Source organism: Amblyomma americanum, chromosome 11 (genome assembly GCF_052857255.1).
Source record: "Amblyomma americanum isolate KBUSLIRL-KWMA chromosome 11, ASM5285725v1, whole genome shotgun sequence".
Lineage (NCBI taxonomy): Eukaryota > Metazoa > Arthropoda > Arachnida > Ixodida > Ixodidae > Amblyomma > Amblyomma americanum.
This window is the reverse complement of record NC_135507.1, coordinates 77,694,007-77,715,140: the sequence shown is the minus strand read 5'-3', so window position 1 is coordinate 77,715,140 and position 21,134 is coordinate 77,694,007. Positions and strand designations below refer to the sequence as shown.

The following is a 21,134-nucleotide window of genomic DNA, read 5'->3' as shown; positions in this document are numbered from 1 at the left end:
AAATGAGGTATGTGGTCATGGATTATCGGGATGAAAAAGCGCCCTATTGTTTACATGAAGCCTTAGACGTGCTTTATTTACTGTTGCGAACGCGTGCAGAACGCATACGTTACCACTTTGTTAAACAGTGTGTGCGCCCCGTGCACATAGCAGCTAGTCCGGCGAACGCTATTTAAAGTGTTTTTTTCTTTCTTAAATTGAACTATTTGCACGAGGCAGGGAGAAGCCCGCTGTTTTCAGATCTGCTAGTTACATAAAACATAAATTTTTGTAGCTTGTCTTGTGTTTGCTGACGCTTTTATTATTTTGTCTCATGTATTCTGTTCCAGTAACAAAGGCAGACCTCATACGCCGCCTAGCCAGGCGTAAAATTCCGGTGCCGGACTTCGACTTCGAGGAGTCCGAGCCAGTAGCCACAGTTTCACAGGAAAATGTATGTACTAAGAGAAGAGTCAGGCAGGTGTCTCTCTCTGTATGTCAAATATTTATTGTTGCTGGAAGCAGCCAGGCAGCCTTCGTCAACAGAGTTCTGCAGCGGATTCTTGAATTGCAGTATAGACTGGCACTGAGCTTGGCAGTACATGTTGCTTATGCGAAAGATTGCGAAGGACACGAGGGCAGGAGCATCGTGCTGATTTCATTCTCTCATATGTTGTTCTTGGTGTCAGGTCAAAATTTCATTTTTCATGTTGCCTCCTTGCGTCAGAAAATGAAGAACAAAAAAAAAATACCTGCTGTTTAACTACTGCTGAACCTGGTTTTAGAGTGAAAGATGTGGTGTATTGGGCAACTAGACGTGGCACCCTGGGAGGTGGATGATAAATTAATACTTAATCATGAGAGGTTGTACCTCAAAGTGCGATTGAGGAGTCCACTGACTCAGGGAGCCAGTTATGTGCCCTCCCTTTCCTCAATCATCGGAGTCTAGAATGTTGGCAACGCCAATGCCAATGGACGCTGATGGCCTGTAGCTTCAGTGCTGTGGTTCTGCCACAACGTTGTCAATGCCAACGCATGCAGTGCACATCTGTCACTACAATGTAGCTTATAGCGTCACTGAGACGTTCACTCCACTGTCCCAGGGGGCCAATTATATGCACCTTTTCTTTGCTTTCGAAGCTCCCGCTTTTTATCTGTTTCGGCACAACTGCTGCTCCGCGACGTCACGTGGTTCTCCTTAGTTCGAGGCCGTATGAAACACACGCCAAACAAGCTGCAGAAGGCAGTAGTAAAGCTTTAGCTTTAGAATGAAACCAAAGAGATAGTGTTATAGAAGCCAACTATACGGTGCAGCCTGTCCAGGAGCGCTGACATGAATTTTCGGCAGCAGGTTATTAACGTTGGTCATATATGACCAATGCCCTAAGGCGTGGCAAGGGAACAGTTACCACGGTAGCAGTGTAATCTTTATCAAGAACTAGGTTTGTCTAGCCTTTCAATCTGGACCGACACTGTAATGTCAGCAATGCTCCAAGCTTTCCCAAGAGCAAGGGAAGTGCGAATGGCCTATTTGAAAATGCTTTTCTTGATGTAAAAGTATCAAGGCTTGTGCAAATTGCATTGAAAATGGCCTGATATTTTTAAGTAATTTGAAGTAAATGCATGACGAATAATATCATCTTTCAGTCTTCCTTTACAGCTATGCATATTATTGTTTAGTTAGAAAATTCCGGGCATCAAGCTTGCCCTAGAATCAGTTTTTTATGTTTGGCTCTGTTTTCGTGCTGTAACTTGTATCGTAAGCACATGGATGGGGCATTTTACTGCAGGCTGTATCAGCAAAAGATGCAGCAAACAATGTCAAAACAGCGAAGCGGCAGAAGCTGCAAGAATTAATGGATGGATCAAGCTCAGACGATGACGTTCTTCCTAAGAAGCTGTTGGAAGAGCGCCGAAAAAATGCGACTCTCCTCCGGAGACTGAAACAAGTGCGCAAAGAAAAGGCGGAACTGCAGGCCCGCCATGACCGAGTTGAGGATATTTTCCTCAACAAATTTGGTGAGTGATAAGCAGTATGCCTGTCTCAAAAGTGGGTAACTTGTGCTGATTACAGTGTGCAACCAATTGTGTGATTGGGTGCGTCTGGTGTTGATATATGCTATTTGAAGGCTAATTTTAAATTGTATTTTAAGGAAATGAAATCTAAGCAATTAAGTTAAATTCTTACCAGTGCAAGGTAAGAGCAGTGCGGGCAAGGTAAAAATTGCATGCAAGCTTCCGCTATGAGTGCCCTAGGTGCAGTTCTTATTGGTAGTGCCAGTCTCAGTACTGGGTGAGTGAAATACATTTTCATATGATCTTTTTATTTTGAATTTTTGAAATGGAATAACTTGCACCTACACACGCTCAGATTTTGAAAATTCTTTTTTTTGCACTGGTCTCTGGAGTGCATGGTGAATCCCTTTAATCAGATTGAATGGCACCGAGGAAAACATCGCAGTGCCCCTTTAATGAGTCAAAGGATTATTTGCGGCCATGTGTTTTGGGGACAATGCCTCACAACCGTCTGGGTAGAGGACATTTTTAGCCAGAAGGCATTCGGGACCCTTTAAACGGTGTCTGCCAGCAGCAGCTAAGAATTTTGACTCAAAAGCAGAATGAAAGTGTTAAGCAAAGTGAATTTCTGCATAATTGCTAAGCACATTATTGAAATTAACAGCTCAGGTCACCAAACCTAGTAGCTTGGTTTACATGCTTTTGTTTTTCTTACTGGTGGCGTAAAAAAAGCAGTTGAAAGAAGTCTGAAATACCCAGCCAGGTGTTTTTCTAATGTTGTGTCTGTTGTGTTTCATATTTAGAATCCTGGCTCGCAGCACGCTGCCATCTTTGCCTGAAGGTGTGTATAAAACAAGGTGTTTTACTGAGAAAGTTGCTTTTTGTGCAGAGTGAGGACTAGATGTTGCAATTTGCACATTTCCAGGCCTGTGAATTTTAGAGAAGAGGACAAAATCTGAACTAGCTAAGGTCTGATGATCTTCCAACAGTGTGAAGTAGATTGGCATGTAGATTAGCAAAGAGATGGTGGGCCGGGGCTAAAGAAAGCAGGTTAATTGAAAAGTATCAGCGGTTTCAATTTTGGCAAGTTCAGTTAGAGATTTCAGCAGACTTTGAACTGATCTAAAGATCAGGAATGTCATTGTGGTAGAGCATCCGCCTCGCATTCGGGAGGTGCTGTGTTCGATTCCCAGTGCCACCGGGTACCCATCGGTTTTTAATGGGTACAAGATTTCCCCTGGCCTGGTGCTCGGCTCTTCTGGGTGAGATGCTTGGGAAAGGGTCTTGACCACAGTTGCTCTGACAGATCAGCGATAAGTTCCGCCGTCAACAACGTTAAATCTGCCTCGTGCGGTAGAAGCCCATTTGTGGCCCTTTAAACCACAGCCATGGCCTTGTAGTAGAGCACCCGCCTCGGCTTCGGGAGGTGGGTGGGTTCAAATCCCACTGCCGGCCGTTTACCCACCGGTTTCCTCTAAATGGGTACGAGCTATGACCCAGCCTGGTGCTCGGCTTGCTAGGGTACATGGCTTGGCAAAGGAGCCTGCGCATTCAAATCCCATCTCTGTGGGCTTGGACTGACCTGACTATAAGGTATCTTGCTAGGAGCTAAGGTCAAGGCTGTGCATTTTGTATTTTGAGGTTCACATTTGGCTCACAATCTCATCACATTACACCTCAGGACACCCTGCCAGTTTTGTTGATTTCCTATATCAAAGTACAATAAAAACTAAGGGTACCGGTTGGTGGCATCGTTAGTGATCATGGGCTGTAACACTATCTGCAAACTTAGCATGAGTACCCACTGGTTTTCTAGGATTGCCTTAATGCTGTGGAGCATTGCCTTCTGGGTTGGAGACCATGCTGCGTGATGTGTTTGCAGAAGCTGATAGCAGGTCCTGTGCAGCCACCTAATGTGGTCTCACATTCAGCAGCCAACACTGCTTGGTGTTATTATCAGTCCAAGCCATGTGCTCAGGCATTCATGTCAAGTTTGTGGGTGGCGTTAAACTATGTTGCTCTCACCACTGGAGCAAGTAGCAAGATGTTCACCTTATAGCGAGCCCACTGCTCAATAGGTCAGTTTGATTTGGCTGCACTCATTGCATTAGTTCTGTAAAATTTAAGTAGCTGAGTCACATATCTGCAGTGCCGGATTAGTGAGTTTGTGTGGGGCATCAGGCATGGGCATCTGCTTGCCTCGGTGTCAGCACAGAGTTGCTGCCAGCTGCACGTGTTAGCATCAACGCCCACTAACATCGCAAACAATGAAGAATTTTCAATTTAATTGTAATGAAATGTCACTATCAACTAGACCCAGGAAATTGTTTTTTGCAGACAAATTTGTTTCATGGGTATTACACATATGATTTAGGAATCCCTATCTGCTGAGATGCTGTCTGTCTAGTTCACAATTCTTTTTTTGGGGGACTGAGGTTTACAATTCTTATACCACGAATGCTGTCCGTCTCTTCCTTTCAAGAAGAAACTGCCTTCATTTCATTAGGATGGCGGTCATATCTTTTCCAACCTACACAGCTAGGTGCCACCATTTTTCTGCACTACAGCTACACTTACACCGCAGACAGCACAAGCCAGTCAAAAATTCATGCTGCACTAGGTGGGCACTTTTGAAAAATGAATACGGAAGTGCTGCACTCTTTTAATTGGTGCATCCAGTGCAGCCAAATTGAACAGACCTAATGGGCCATTGCTGGTAATGGCTACTGAGTACCTTTTCTATGTGCTGTCTTTGTACTACGTTCTTCTGATGAACTGGCCCCCTCAGTGTACTTTGTTAATCCTACTGTATAGAATTATGCCTATTTAATGATGCTTAATATTTTTGCAATGTTCTCTATGCTATGCAGGAACATTCCAGTTGTACTTGCCGCACAGAGCGTTCCGGAGCCTCACCACTGCAGCAAGTACGAGAATGTTCACCTTATAGTGAACTCACTGCTCCGTTGGCAGCAGCTACCACTCTGCAGCCATCTCCACTAGGGGATTTCAAAAACATGGAGGTATTGAGCTATACCTTGAGTTTATCAATTTCATCGCATGTATTCATTGCATGTATTATTGTTGCCTGCAGTGGCACCTGTTATGGTAGTTCTCGCTGTTTGTTTTACATGCATGTGTGTGATCGTATCTTGATCTTGTCGCCGCCTCGCAAGCAGAGATTCTCATTTCATATTACAATTGCACAGTTTTGATTCACAAAATATTTTGGCTCAATTCCATGCAGCCAGCTGATATTAAGATGGCGTACCAGTATTTTTGGTAAAATTCCAAGTGGAGAAGTGCAGTAACATTTTGTGGCAAATGTCAACATTTTTCACAATTTGCAGGCTTCCAAAAGTACCGGGCTGGTTATGCCGCAAAACTTGGGTGCTCTTGCCGAGAGTAGTGGTCAGGTACAGTGATTTAATTGCCCTCTTTTTTCGAAGCAGTGTGTAAACTTGAAATGATTTCAGCTCCCATTCGTGGTAACTGCAAGCAAACAAACTCGGCCAATCAAACCGCTATAAGAGGTTCTGTGACATAATCTTTAGAAATCTCATATTTTGATCTATTGGTCAAGTTCCAGTTTTGGTTTCAGTTTTGTAGTTGACAGTTCATTATTTAATTAATGATTATTTTGGAGAACTATATTTTTTGGAACTGAGACAAAGACGTTCAAGAAGTGTAATGTGATAGTAAACTCAAAACGTATGAAAATTTCCTGGAGTTACCCTTTAATGTACCACATACATTACTCTTTGTGGAAAATGAGAAGTTTTCTAACTTTGCAGGCTTCCACTAGCATGGCTCCTGGTCCTCTGCAGAACCACCCAGGTGGTGTTCTTGGTGTCAGTGGCCAGGTACGGTGGCTTCTCATGTTCAGAACTATTTTTGTGAGCTTGAAATGCTTTTTGCTTCCATTCTTGCTAACTACAGGCAAACATCTCCCAATGATGCCATTATAAGAGGTTATGTTACATGTAACTGCAGGCAAACTTTTGCCAATCAAACCCCATTAAGAGGTTCTATGACATAACCTTTAAAAATACCTTATTTTGATCTATTGGCCAAATTACAGTTTTGGTTTTCAGTTTTTTACTTGTTGACCTTTCATTAATCAATTTCTCTTTATTCTGAAGAAGTAGTGTAATGCAATAGTAAACTCAAAGTTAAAAATCCTCCGCGGTTGCCCTTTTATGTGCCATGTAGATTACTATTTTGTGGCAAATGAGGTTTTCTCACTTTGCAGGCTTCCACTAGCATGGCTCCTGGTCCTCTGCAGAACCACCCAGGTGGTGTTCTTGGTGTCAGTGGCCAGGTACGGTGGCTTCTCATGTTCAGAACTATTTTTGTGAGCTTGAAATGCTTTTTGCTTCCATTCTTGCTAACTACAGGCAAACATCTCCCAATGATGCCATTATAAGAGGTTATGTTACATGTAACTGCAGGCAAACTTTTGCCAATCAAACCCCATTAAGAGGTTCTATGACATAACCTTTAAAAATACCTTATTTTGATCTATTGGTCAAATTACAGTTTTGGTTTTCAGTTTTTTACTTGTTGACCTTTCATTAATCAATTTCTCTTTATTCTGAAGAAGTAGTGTAATGCAATAGTAAACTCAAAGTTAAAAATCCTCCGCGGTTGCCCTTTTATGTGCCATGTAGATTACTATTTTGTGGCAAATGAGGTTTTCTCACTTTGCAGGCTTCCACTAGCATGGCTCCTGCTCCACTGCAGGATCATCCGGGTGCTCTTGTGGAAGTCAGTGGCCAGGTACTGTGGCTTCTCATGTTTAGAACTGTTTTTGAAAGTTTGAAATGCTTTTAGCTTCAATTAATACCAATTGGTAGTTGCAGACAAGCAATCTAGAAACTGGCAAGTGTGGGCCTGAACAGCAGTGCACACCTCTTGAAAGCGTGACATTTTCCTTCTGAATGCATGGTATATGGAGCAGAAAAAAAAATTTTGCCTGCACAGCAGTGACAGCTCAGAGTAGCTTTGAAGCCGCCGCGGTGGATCAGTGGATATGGCGCTCTGCTGCTGACGCGAAAGACGCAGGTTTGATTTCAGCTGCGGCGGTAGAATTTTGATGGAGGCGCAATTCAAGAGGTTTCTGTATTGTGCAATGTCAGTGCGTGTTAAAAAACCCCAGGTGGTCGAAATTTCCGGTGCCCTTCCCTACAGCGTCCCTCATAGCCTGAGTTACTTTTGGATGTTAAACCGCCATAAACCAAACCAGAGTAGCTTTGTTTAACAATGGCTTATAGCAACCATCAACACAACCTCCAAGTTTCATGTTCTAATAGTGCAGCCTCTGATGCTACGTTTTAGTTGCTACATTTTAAATATACCTCAACTTTTATCTGTTCTGTGCCTCTGAATGCCTGGCAATTAACAGTAGTGTTGCCAACATGCAGTGGAGCCTGTAGGAATCCAAAGAGAAGCCGACCTGTGTTGTCTAACGTAGGTTTATATAATTATGGACAGAGGTGACTATAGGAGGCCCAATGTGCTGCTAACTCTAAAGTAGAGGGCCGAGTGTTATGTTTTGTCATTACTAGGATATGCAAGGAGAATTGATATTTTCGTAATATTGCATATAGCAACCCTTAAGAATGGGATTTTAGTAGTTTTAATGTAGCAAATAATGTCTCTTCTCAGTTTGTTACCGTACAGTATAAAAACATGCTGTTTTACTTCATTTACTTCAGGTACATCTCGGGAATGGGATGTATGTGAGTGCGGAGCGGTGGCGCTGGCTCCTTTCCCGAGGTCGGGACTCCCTGTTTTGCAAGGACACTGCAAAACTTTTGTGGGGAGTCTCAAATCTTCGGGGAAAAAGTGTCACCGGCGCTGCATGCCGGCGATTTCTGAAAGCTGGTGCCACACAGAAACCTGGGCTGACCCTAGAAAAGCTGGCAGCAGTGGGCAGTAAGTCTCATTATGTTTAAATTTCCTGAGTGTTCATTTTATTTAAATGTACATGATTTGAATCCCATTATTCTTCAGCACCTGTGTGTCTTCCAATTATGTCATGAATATATTACTCTTTCAGATGCATTTGATGCTTATATTATTGCCAATCCAACTGCCGAGGATCAAAAAGCGCGGCGGGGGAAGATGAATCGTTTCCTGGCAGATATGTTGAGAGACATTAAGTAGTCTTTACCTGTCCCTGCAATATAAAAATAAAGGCAGTGAAAGAAAAGAGTCGTATTTCATTCCCTGCAACCAGGCGTATGCAAGCATCCATTTATTTCTGGGATGCAGCATTTGCTCTGCTAAGGGTTGCAAGTTCATTTATGTAGCCTGCATGTTCACAGCTGTTAGCTGGACATTCCTCTTTAATTGCTTTCCAGTGCATGAGCTCCAAAGCCACCGTAACCCCACGACCAGTCCCTCGTATGTTATACGTGGAATAGGAGGCCCACGTATGTATGTGGGACACGTATGGGATATGTGACACATTTGACACATATCCACCAAATGCGTATATATGAGTCCCGTATATATGTGTTTTGGCATACGAGGGACAGAGTAACATACGAGCACGCATGACATACGAGCACGCATGACATACGAGCACGTATGGCTTATATGTGGACACATGTCCAATAATTGCGTATATATGAGACATATATATCTGAGATTTTTCAATAGGGCGGTGAGCACCCTCTGCGATGTAAAGCTGGACCCTCGTGGTAGTACGCGGGACGCGTTTATACTCCGACGTAACGCGCGCTCGCGGCACGGTGACGTCACGTCGGCCACAGCGAGACCCTCTACACTCCAACGGCGCTTGACCGCCGACGCGTTCGGCGGGTTCGGCGCATCTCGACCACACGAGCGGCAACTTGGAGTGTGTTTCGGTTTCGCTGCGAGCGCGTCAGCTTCCGCCGGCCCGGCCAGACCGGTCCCGCCTCTCGTCGAGGCGGCGTTTTCCCCTTTTCCAAAACTGATGGAAACCGTCTGGAGTTCAGGTTTGCACAGATTAAGGTGAATACCCCTCTCCATATCTGAAAAGTTACAATGGAGGGTGACTAACTCATCTCTCTTCACACTACCCCGGTTCTGGGTAGAGCAGGAAGTGAAAACCAGTCTGTGAAGGAGGGTGTCTTTCGGAAAGCAACTTCGTTTAAGTCAGTTTTTCTGCAATTTTGAAAGTTGAAACTGGAAGTTCTTCTTCACGTGAATACAGCCTTTTAAATTCCTGCTCTGCCAACAGAGAGAATGTGAGCCAATCGCCTTCCATTTTATTCTTGTTATAAAAGGAGAGAGAGCGACGGCCCTTAATCTCAGTCAACCTGAAGCCCCACAGGTTACCACCAACTTTCGAGATCGAGTGTAAAGGGTGGTTCACATGCAAGCGATTCGGCGGATAGAGCGAACAGCGGCGCGACGCTGCGAAGCGTTTCGCGAGCTTTCGGTTCACATTCGTCGCCACTGCGCGTTTCCCACCGCTACAGTGGCTAGAATTCCGACCACTGCACAACTACAGTGAACTAGAAGTATAACTGCTGTACAACCGCTGCGAAAACCAATGTTGCTGGCAAAATATATGCGCTTGCAACCGGTTTTGGTGCCCTGCAAACACAAAAAAGCGTAATATATCAGCACAATTTCTTATTTGAATAAATGTAAATCTTGCGTTTTAAGCATTCAACACCACTCTATATAATTTCTTTTTTAAACAAAATTTTGTACGTGCGGCGTACAAACACGAACACTGGTCTATGCGCATGCTTGCTTGCACGATGCCTTTACTGGTCACGTGGCAAAGCCGAGCCGTCAATGGTTGAGATGCGGTGCTGCCGCGTCGCCGCCGCGAAAATTTCCAACTTGCCCGAACCTCGCCGCTCGAGCCGCTGGAGCTTCCCTCGCCACTTGAGAGAGGGTTATGCCCCGCGGCGGCGGGATTCGCGAGCGGTTCGCTTACATGTGAAAAGGGCAGTTGCCGAAGGGTACTCTGTTCCACCGTTGTGCCTGTTTCGACCCGCTCCTCGCGTTCGTAGCCATGCTTTGCACACAAAAGAAGAGAGAGCGAGTATTTATTGATAAGCTAGAGACTAGTGCTGGTACAGGAACGGAACTTGTCGCCCTATAGAGTCAGTGGAAATTTTGAATTCACTGGAACGTTTGGCTACTCATTGTGTCCTTTCAACAACTCACCTCTCATACAGATAAAAAAGCATCGTCCCTCTTCCTTTTCGTAGAAGAATGCGTAAATGTGAACAAGGGTTTTCGTTTGAAAAATATGTGCTATATTGCAGAGGGTGCTAGTATATATTCTGCAAGTTGTCAACTGACCACTTGTGGATACCAGTAAGTCATCATTTCCGGAAAGCTTGTTATCCAGCTAAAAGGTCTCGAACCCAAACGACACACTCACATCCTTCTTGAGAAGTAAAACTCCGGATGGTCGCGCGCTGTCTGCAGCAGTGGCTTGGCAGGGAGAGGAAAACGCCTTCGTCGCCGTTCCGTGGTGTGTGGGTTGTTCATTGTTCGGGCTACAGGTGCAGAGGGGTGAATGGAGGAAGTTAGAGCGCCGGAAGTTAAAGCGCAGGCGCTATGAATTTTAGCGCCAGGTACAAGAAGCAGTCCAGCCAGCAATATGGCGGTACGTGGAAACGTGTATAGCAGAAGGAAATGATAAAGAAAGAGTTTAGGAGAAGAGAAAAATCATGAATGAGAAGCGCAACCTTCCTTGCCTCTGAAAAACACCGCCCCTATTGCTGACATGCTGACTTGAAATCCACTTGGAATGCAGTCCTTTTGAAATGTGCTGCTTTTATGGAAGCTCCTCTCCCGATCTTTTCACACAGTACTCCTCTCTGGGGGGTAACAGACGAGTTAGTACCTGCTTAGTGGCTTTGTCCTGTGTCTCGCTGCATGTTTCAATAGCTTCAAGTTCCTATATCCGTAGTAGCCTTCACAATACAGTTTTCACCAACGTCCTAGCGGCCGCCACCTCTGGGGCTAGATTACGGCGGTGAAAGGCAATACGTTTTCTGTAATGCGCTTGTCGCCAACCTTTTTCCGCGTACGCAGCGGAAGGTAGCCTGTGCGACCAAAAATGACTCCCGCGACGTCATGGATTCTTAGAAAAACAAAATGAGGCACTTTTTTGCATGTAATTGACTGCCTTCCGTCTTGTTAACATCTGTAGTCTTGTAACGGTTATTTCTACTAATATTGAAGCATATTTTCTTGCTTTTCATAATCTCGTCCAAGCTGATGTCAGTGAAAACCACTTTACAAGGAACTACATCACGAGAGAGTCCCCGACACACTGAGTCGCTGTTCAAGCGTATCAAAACGTAGTTCAACAGTGCTGGCCCTCGTTGCAGAAACTGTTTATCTTAATAGAAGTGGTGAATACGAATTAAAAGTACATCGACGCGACGCAATTCTTTTCGTTGCTGTCCATCGCGTTTGTGAGATGCCTTCAGAGCGAAGGATTCGTGTCAGAGCAGGCGATAGAGTTCAATCGTGACATTGAGTAGCCTCCAATTTGCTGAGTACATAACTCAGGGCCTAGGGAAGAATTGACCATGCTGTATCGCCAGTATAAGCACTGAGCACAGAAGGTTCGGAGCAAAACTAGATGAGAATAAAAGTTATTATCAACTGGCCCGGAATCGCAAAATAGTTGCATGACCGCCGGTCAGGACCACAGGCATGAAATCGCTAGAAGAATATGAATGAGGGAGCTGCACAGCACTGACAGGCAATCTAAGGTTATGTCCAGACCTGGAAACAAATCTTGCCACACATCGATCAAAAACCTCAACTTTAACGAAAAGGCTTCAAATTAAAATGTGAAAAACAAAGATGTCCGTTTGAGTGTTTTAACCCTTTCACTGCCTCTCCCGAGACAACTCGGGCGACCACACATATGCACTCCCTGCTTCTCACGAGTATACTCGTTTTGGCTTTTTAACTCGCTCCCTGCTGCTCCCGATAATACTCGTGCAAAACAAAATAATGCAAGCATGTAACGTCATCTATGGAGAGGCCTCATAAATAACACAGAACTTGTAGGATGACTTTCCAATAGGTGGAGCGCATGTTCCATCATTCGCATCGCTTTTTAATCGCCTCGGCAGAACAGCCATGGCAAGGCAGCGTGCGTCGTGAGTCCGCGGTTTGACGGACGAAGAAATTCAAGAATTGCTCATGAATTCGGACTCCGATGACAGTGACAGTGAGGAAGCAGCCCGTCTAAGTGCCTTGTCGAGTGATGACAGCGATGAAGAGCCCCTTCCACAAAGAAATCCGCGTAAGAAGAGGAAATGCGACGAGCGGGATTTCTCCTGGAAGAAGAAGGAGTTCAAGCCTCAGGACCATGCGTTCGACCCATCTTCTTTAGGAATCTGCAATGGCATCACAGCAGCATCCAGTGAGCTCGAGATTTTTGAAAGTTTGTTTACGCCGGACATTGTGGAAGGAATTGTGGATCAAACTAACATTTTCCAACGCCAAGTACATGCCGCACTCACACCGACGGCCGGATCCCGCATACACCAGTGGAAAGATATGACTTCGCGTGAGTTTTGTGTATTTCTTGCTGTCGTAATGCTCATGGCTCATACAAGAAAAGGTACTATTGCCCAGTATTCGTCCACGGATCCCCTCTTGAGCACACCTTCATTCTCGAAGTAGATGAGTCGCAACCGCTTCCTGCTCATTTTGAGGTTTCTTCATTTTTCCAATAATGAAGATCAGATCCGTAGTGACAGGCTGCACAAAGTGCGCTCTGTTCTCCTGACGCTTCGGAAAAACTTTCAAGGGGTGCTATCACCATATCAAGATCTTTGTATTGACGAAAGCCTGCTCCTTTTCAAAGGCCGATTGGCGTTCAAACAATATATCTCATCCAAACGAAGCAGGTTCGGCCTGAAATCATTCGTGCTCTGTGATGTGAAAACAGGCTTAGTGCTAGACATTTTGTTGTACACCGGATCCTCTACTGAGATCCACGACTCTGAGATGGGATATGGAGCATCAGTTGTCCTCATGTTACTGGACAAGTACCTGGGCAAGGGTCACGTTCTCTGGGTGGACAACTGGTACACCAGTCCCCCCCTCTTCACCTACCTTCTTGAAAAAATGACTAATGCTTGCGGTACAGTCCGGAGGAACAGCAAGGGTATCCCACGTGAGGAGAAAAGACTGGAAGAAGGGGAATCCAGCGAGATGTGCAACGATCAGCTTCTCTTCGTCCGCTGGAAAGACAAACGTGAGGTGCTCATGCTGACAACGAAGCATAAGGGTGGCATGGTAGAGTCCGGGAAAGTGGACAAGAAAACGGGCGAGAGCAGAAAGATTCCCCTGTGCGTGTCCAAGTACAACTTATGCATGGGTGCTGTGGACAAGGTCGATATGGTTGTGACCGTGACCGGTACTGTCACAAGGAAGTCCATGAAGTGGTACAAGAAGTACTTCTTTCACCTCTTGGACATTACCATTCTAAACAGCCATTTACTGCAAATCACAGCATCTGGCAAAAAAAGAAGCATGGCAGACTTTCGACTTCCACTTGTCCGTCAGCTAATCGAGAAGTGCCATGAGGGACAATCGAAGTCAAAGGGAGGACGCCCTTCGAAGGGTGAAGATCCAACACGGTTGACAGCGCGCCACTTCCTATCTCTAATACCCCCGACTACCGCGAAGCAGAACCCAACACGAGCCTGCTGCGTCTGTGCTAACACGCAGCATCGACCAAAGCAGCGAAGAGAGTCTCGCTATCTGTGTTCCAGCTGCGAGGTGCCGCTTTGTGTGGTACCTTGTTTTGAAGAATACCACACCAAAAAAGTTTTCTAAACACATGGACAGCCTAATTAGCAGATACTCATTTTGCTAATTAGTCAAGTGCCAATTTCTTGTATTCGGTACAACTAATATCTATATGTTAATCATGAATAAAATGTTTCCATGACCTTCAGAGCATCCTAATGCCTTGCTGCATAAAATTTCCACGAAAGTAGTATGCAACAAAAAAACCCGGCAGGGAGTATGCAGTGGTGAGCAAAAACCCGGCAGCGAAAGGGTTAAATGACGCGGCAGTCTGGACACCTTTACCAGTCATACAGTATCCGCTATGCATGCTTTCAGGTTCTGCACAATGGCATGCAGCTGGTTAGAACAGCCACGTAATTTTTTTAGCACAGCTGCGTCAAGCGTCCACTCTGAGAACGCTTTGTGGTTCGTCACGCCTAATATTGCTGCAATCGTTTGAAGCAAGGCAGCCGGAATCGAGACGGGCTCCCTAGACACCATTATATCACGTTCAAACACGCACAGACCGTTTCCAGTAATGACAGTGTTATAACGTGCAAGCCCGCGGGTGCGCTTTTTAACTGCGTAAAATTTCGGGCGGATGTCTATGTATTTAAAACAGAGTTTTAAACACCAGTTTTCGAATCCCAACATGCATTCTTGCAGCTGAAGCACAAGCCATCAAATAGCATGGAATCAATTTTCACGCAGCAGCACCTCTCCAAACTTCGGCGCACGCAACCAGCTTCCAGGCGCTCTCTGCAATGTTCTGGGCAATAATAGTTTCACATAAAAATAAATCACAAACCTTTTTTAGCAACGATGAACCAGACCGTCACGTAGTACTATTTTAAATAATATATTTCAGGGTACTTATAAATGATGAGCTCTTTTCTACGCCTACTTTTATTACGCAGCTATATAGAATAATGTCCGAAAATGGCATAATTTAGGCCATTTCTCTGACGCTGCTATCTTTATTGGCCGGAGCACGCTGTGAACATCGTAGGTTAATGGTGCAAAGCTGAAGCTGTTAATAGCGCAGATAGCGCAGTAGTTTTCTCGTGGTGGAGCGTTAAAAGCCAGTTCCGGCCATGGCTTTGCGGCACCAGTAAATTCCGAAGTAAACCTTGGACATCGTTTTATCGAATCAGATATATATCATTGAATTCGAATATCCAACCGAACTTCATTTACTGAAATGATCGCAACTACACCAAATAAATCTATTTTCTACTTTTGTCACAAAACACAGAACGGTGGGAGATAGCCTAAGCCATGTTAGATTATTCAAGCTTATGGCAGGCTAATATGCGAAATAAACTGAAAAAGTAACTTAAGTTAGACTCGTGCTAGTTAGAAAGGAATTAGAAGCTAGCTAGCTGCCACGCAGTCTCACTCCCCCACGTGATCACTGCATATAAGCGTTGCGTTATTTGCTTTAGAACCTCGGGCCCCCTATGGCACTGCAATTGAATTGCAGTTGTTGTAATTGCGTTTTACCTGTGTTTCTCGTTTTCTGGTCCATGTTCCTTTTGTGGATGTAAAGTCGGGGACAAAAGTCTGGAGACCACATGTGCCTCAAACGAAGCCAATAGCTCTGCTATTAGCCGGCGGCTGGAGACCACACTTGTGTAGGTGAATGTCAAAATTTTGTTCTTTCATCTCCACAAAATAAGTGCGGTCTCCAGACGCTGGCTAATAATAAAACTATCAGCATCGTTTCAGGAACACGTGGTCTCCAGACTTTTGTGCCCGACTGTATGTTCGGTACATATGTGTTTCGAGGGCGGGGGGGGGGGGGAGGGGAGTATGCATGCGTTTTGCAATAAGAATGAAATTGTCGCTGATATTTTCTTTCACTATGATTGCTCATATGACATCAAGCCGGCGCTTTCCTAGAAGTAGTACTGAGCCACCAGCGTCCTTCAATTGTTCAAAAACAACAAAAGCAGCGCACCGTGACACATGCAGAGGCAAAGTTTGAAGGAAAGAAAGGTAGGATTCGGAGGAAAAGTGATTAATTAATAGAGGAGGTAAGCCCATCGCAGCGTCGAAGCGCTAGGACCGAAACGGTCCGCTTTCAGCACCGAAATGAGGAGAATGATGGACACTGCGATTTTCAGAAGAAAACGGAAATAGAAAATGACCGCTAGAAGCTCTAGGAACCAGTTATGGGAGAGCCCTCCTGTTAGTGATTATTTTGCTGTGCTCATTAAAAAAAATATTTTGGGCTATTTTCGTGATACATGTCATTTTCACATTTGCCTACATTTCGGCTACTTTTTCTCTCTCTTTGGCGTTTAGTGCTCGGACCAATTGGACAGCTCTGCTTGAGACGCATCCACATGCTTAGTCGCGTGCGCCTCGGGCTGAAAATTCTCTCGGGACTATGCCACCGCCTGTGTCGCAAAACAAACGCGGACTCCCTATTCTTGCACTGTGGTCGTTGCGCAGCGGAAGTGCGACCTTTTCTTTCGGACAACCTCGGTGCCATTATTTGGGTTTGAAGAGGGCTTGTAAGCAAGTGTTTTTTACTTTTTCAGGCACACACACAGCACACGCACACTGACCCTTAAGACCCCCCCCCCAAAAAAAAAAAAAAAACGAAGCTCCGTCTCTTCTAAACACGTAAGCGTGGTTTAACCAGCCACGTGGTTTGACTAATGCTGCGTTTACCTGAAAAATACAATTCAGCCGAAACATGTGAATTAAACAAGTCGTGCCTCGTTAACACGACCCCCGTTAATATGGACGACTCGAATTAGGGACAATTTAAAAAAGCTAGCCGTCGCGGCAAAAAAAAAAAACTCATGCATCTGACGCCAAGGCAGCCACAGGCCTGTGCTCAGTTGCTGGCGGAATTTCCTAAATCACACACACAAAAAAAGGAGGCATATTTGGCGCCATTCCTTTCTGCCCCTGTGCAAAGACTGCGGGGAGGGAGCGCCGCCGTGCCGACGTGACCTTGAAAACAACCCGGCATGCCGGCCCGAACCGCGTTTCCTTCTCCTCTTTTTTTCTTTCGCCACGTGCGCGCGGACAGCTGCGGGCACTGCTAGAAAAAAAAGGAAGGAAATAAAAGAATTTTCGTCACGTGACCGAAGAAGCTGGATTTTGGCGGCATTGGAAGCCAAAGCCGCAGGCAATCTTTGCCGGCGGCATGGCCAGCATGGCCGCGGTACGTTAGGATGTTGGGCGCAATTTTCCTTCATGTCAGGCAGAATTCGGCGTTTGCACGGACGTTTGTCTGCTGCCTGTAGCTGCTTCGAGTCCTATCGTGTCTTTTTCCGCTGTTCCCTCTGTGGCGAACGTGTTCAGTTCAGGATGCTTGCTACGAAGACGGATTTGGGTATCAACGACTTGGCGTGTGCGACTTCGTGAGGCCACCAGCGAGGGCGGATCGAGCACGCGAGAAGAGTGGAGAGTTGCTTCCATCTTGAGTTTGCGTCGATACATGTTAGTCATCAAGCAGTGCATGCACAAGCGAAGAAAGTTGGGCTTGCTGACCTGAGTTCGTCTTGAAAACAGCGCTTAAGATGGTCAACACGAGCGCCTCCGTCTTTCTCGTCCCGTTCAGGGCGGAAATTTGGGCGAGTTGGTAAGTATTCATCATTTTTGCTCTCAGCGCAACAAGAACGGGACACGAGACTAAAGACAAACACAAACAAGCGCTGGCGATCAACTGTTTTTTTATTGAAACAAATGCATATAAAGCCGCGCGCGGTGGTTGAGTGGTTGTGGCGCTCGGCTGCTGGCCCGAAAGACGCGGGTTCGATCCCGGCCGCAGCGTTCGAATTTCGGTGGAGGTGAAATTCTAGAGGCCCGTGTACTGTGCGAGGTCAGTGCACGTTAAAGAACCTCAGGTGGTCGAAATTTCCGGAGGCCTTCACTACGGCGTCTCTCATAGCCTGATTCGCTTTGGGAGGTTAAACCCCCATAAACCAAACCATGAAATGCGTATATATACAGACAATGAAAGACTTATCGAGACAACAAAAGTTATCTGGAAGGCACGTGGGAGGTCAGACAACTTAATTCCTTCTCGGATAATGTATATATATATATATATATATATATATATATATATATATATATATATATATATATATATATATATATATATATATATATATATATATATATATATATACGCCTTTTGTTCTTCGATAAAAACCAGTGAATAGTCAGCGCTTGTGTTCGTCTTTCGTCTCGTGTCCCGTTCTTGTTGCGCTGTGTGAAAAAATGAATATTTCTCGTCCCGTCTTTACTGCAGTTATCAAGACGAAGCTGGGTGACTCCACGCGAGATCAAACTGCCTAAATATTTCATATTTTAAATTTTTTTTTATTCAGTAGGCCAACAGTGAATGTTGTTTTTGTGAAATTGCTAATATTTCAGAAGAAAAAATTTATAAACGACGCCGTGGCAGAGGCAGCGTTTTCAAGCACAGGTCATTTTCGCAAATTTGCATGACGTAAGAATCTAAATGTGAAAGCCATGATGAATATATTTCTCGTGCTAAATGTACAGGTGAGAAGGAATATGACAGGCTTATTACCGCAATTTCGAGGAAATTGTTTGCTGGAAAAAATTTCGAAAACGAGACTATTTTCAAGATACTTTTTCTCCGCAAATTTAAGCACGTTCCCTTCAAATTTGTACAAATGAAAAATTTTGAGATGCTCAAAGGCTCTACCGACATTCATTGTTATATAATATAGGGAAGTGCGAGAAATATTGCCCTAAATTTGGCATTTTTGAACATACTAGTGTTTTTCAAAAAAGTTTTCAACAAAAATCGCATCTCCAATTTTTCTTGAAACTCTGGAAACAAGTCTCGAGAAGGAGGTGAAAAATATGTATGAAAGAACATGTCGCATTATTTTGTTTCCAACAAAGTTATCCAAGCTCAAACTTAAGTTTTTTTAGCGTCAGCAGGAGCGCCTAAATAAGAGAACGGAAGCTGTAAACACGCCCTCCGCTGCTCTAAATTTTTTTCCAGATCCCAACACTGAGACCTTTTTCATCAAGAGAGAGCATACCTAACACTTTTTCAGGACAAACACTGATATTTGATGTAAGAAAGATTCGGTAGTGCCGTTATGGCTGGGTGCAGGTAACAACTTGGAGTGCGGCCCATAGGAATGCACCTAAAGGAAAGTTTTGTATGTAATTTTATTGCTGCACACTGCACGTATGAAGCTGTGTGTGTCCCCAGGCCCTCGCTTTGTCGTTCCACTGCAGGCATACTGTGGCTAATTTTCTTTTCTAATTCGCGTTTGATGTAAAAAATATTTTGGTTTCTTTTTTAGCCGCTGTTAATTTATTTGGATTGGTTATGCTGGTATATCCTATATTGGTGATAGCTATGGTGCAGTAGGCATTCCTTCAACCTGTGTACAATTTTTTTTAGGCTTTTGCTTATCAAAGAGCCTCCAAAACGCCTATGGTAAAAGCTATATTACAGAATATGGATTTGTAAATCACCTCGGCAAGCACATTTTGGGATGTTTTTTTTTAAACACTGACTTTGAAATGATGCGGTTTTTGTCTTCCATGTTAATTTCTGCTATGTAGTTGGCTTTTTTAAATCAAAGACAACCTTATAGATGCACTGTGTAAGAAAATTACATTGAGAACTTTTGTTTACCTGCACTCAGCGATAGTGGTGCTACTGATTTCTGTTTATGTTACAGATCGGTGTTAATCCAAAAAATATTAAGAGCAGTGAAGAGCATTTGCTGCTTCCGCCCCCTCATTTAGGCACTCTGGGTGATGCTAAAAAACTAGAAATTTGAGCTTGGATAACATTGCTGGAAAGGAAGTAATGCAACACGTTCCTTCGTACATTTTTTTTCCTCCTTCTAGAGGCTTGTTTCATAAGGTTTAAGAAAAATTAGAGGTGAGGTGTTTTTCCTTTGATTTTTAAAAAACACTACTGTATTCAAAAATGCCAGATTTAAGGCAATACTTCTTACACTTCCCAATAATGTGTAACAATAAAAGCCTGTATACTTTTTAGCACCTCAATTGTTAATAATTGTGCAAATTTGAAGAATATTTGTAATATATTTGGGGAGAAAAAAATTAAAGTATCGTCGATTGAGATTTGTGTAGATTTCGAAAATTTTTCCAGTAATCGACAACTTCCTCAAAATGGCAGAAATAAGCCGACATATTCCATCTCACCTGTACATTTAGCACGAATAATATATGCATCATGCTTTCATATCTAGATACTTACGTCATGGCAAATTAGCGAAATTGAGCTCTGCTTGAAAATGCTGCCTCTGCCTTGATATCATTTATTTTTTTTCTCCTCAAATATTAGCATTTTCACAAAACAAAATTCACAGTTGGCCTACTGAATAATGTGCACATAAAAAGCAAGATAATTGAGAAAATTAAAAACGAGATATTTAGGCACTTTGATCTCTCATGGAATCACCCAACTGTCAGAAGCGATAAGATATGAGTATAAGCTATAAATATATGACCCTTACAGCGCAGAGATTAAGCATCGACCATACTCACTGCCATAACCTGGAACCGAGAAAGCTTGAGTACTGCCTCTCATGTTTATTTGGCATCATGTATGCTTTTAATCAGCCAGGTTTTTTTTGTGAAGTACTGTGAAGTTAAAAGTTCTTTCGTTTGTACGGTTAGTTTTACTAGCGGAAATATTCTTCTTTTATTTGAGCCTTATGATTTATGATTCATGCGAGTTGTTCCAAAGCGACTCAGGCTTTGTGGGATGCCGTAGTGAAGGGCTCCGGAAATTTCGACCACCTGGGGCTCTTTAACGTGCACTGACCTCACACAGCACACAGTGCAGATATATTTTTAGAAGTCTATAAAGCTAAATTCTGAACGTTCTGCATATTAAAATTTATGCCTGATGATGCAGGCAGACTGTCTTTCTAAATGTGGGGCATCAGGTCAATTCAGCACCTTTTCTGCTAAAGCAGTGCTAGTATCACTCTTCCCCGCACGGCAATATTTTATTGTGTGCGATGCCTCAGCATGTAGTAAAAACATTCATTAGAGTAAAAGCATCTAAGTAATTATGGAGGGTAAATCCAACTGTTTTTGCGTTATTGTCGAATCAGGTGTCCGATTGTACCATAACTTTTCACGTGCAGTTCAATTTAAAGGCAGTGCTCTACACATGGTATGCCCAAAAAATCAAGGAAATAAAGAAATGCCTGAAGTCTGGTTTATTAAAAGTGCACTAAGCAGTGCTTAGCACTGGCAAAATTTACGCTGTGCACTTTCACGACTTTCGGTGCTAACGTGGCTTATGCCTTTCATAAAAAAATGCAAGTATGCTGAGGCATAAAATGCTGCAACCC

At 44.0% G+C, this 21,134-nt stretch overlaps 1 protein-coding gene across 1 annotated transcript in view; it reads left to right on the top strand.

Moving 5' to 3' along the window:
- The window catches only part of LOC144109724 (uncharacterized), a 31,107-nt gene that overhangs the window by 326 nt on the left and 9,647 nt on the right, over positions 1-21,134 (top strand). Inside the window, exons 2-12 of the mRNA XM_077642521.1 lie at positions 330-433; positions 1,770-1,998; positions 2,799-2,836; positions 4,866-5,018; positions 5,346-5,411; positions 5,790-5,858; positions 6,248-6,316; positions 6,706-6,774; positions 7,713-7,932; positions 12,161-12,400; positions 12,932-13,402. Coding sequence (XP_077498647.1) covers positions 330-433; positions 1,770-1,998; positions 2,799-2,836; positions 4,866-5,018; positions 5,346-5,411; positions 5,790-5,858; positions 6,248-6,316; positions 6,706-6,774; positions 7,713-7,932; positions 12,161-12,400; positions 12,932-13,402 — 1,728 coding nt within the window. The remainder of the gene's footprint in view (positions 1-329; positions 434-1,769; positions 1,999-2,798; positions 2,837-4,865; positions 5,019-5,345; positions 5,412-5,789; positions 5,859-6,247; positions 6,317-6,705; positions 6,775-7,712; positions 7,933-12,160; positions 12,401-12,931; positions 13,403-21,134) is intronic.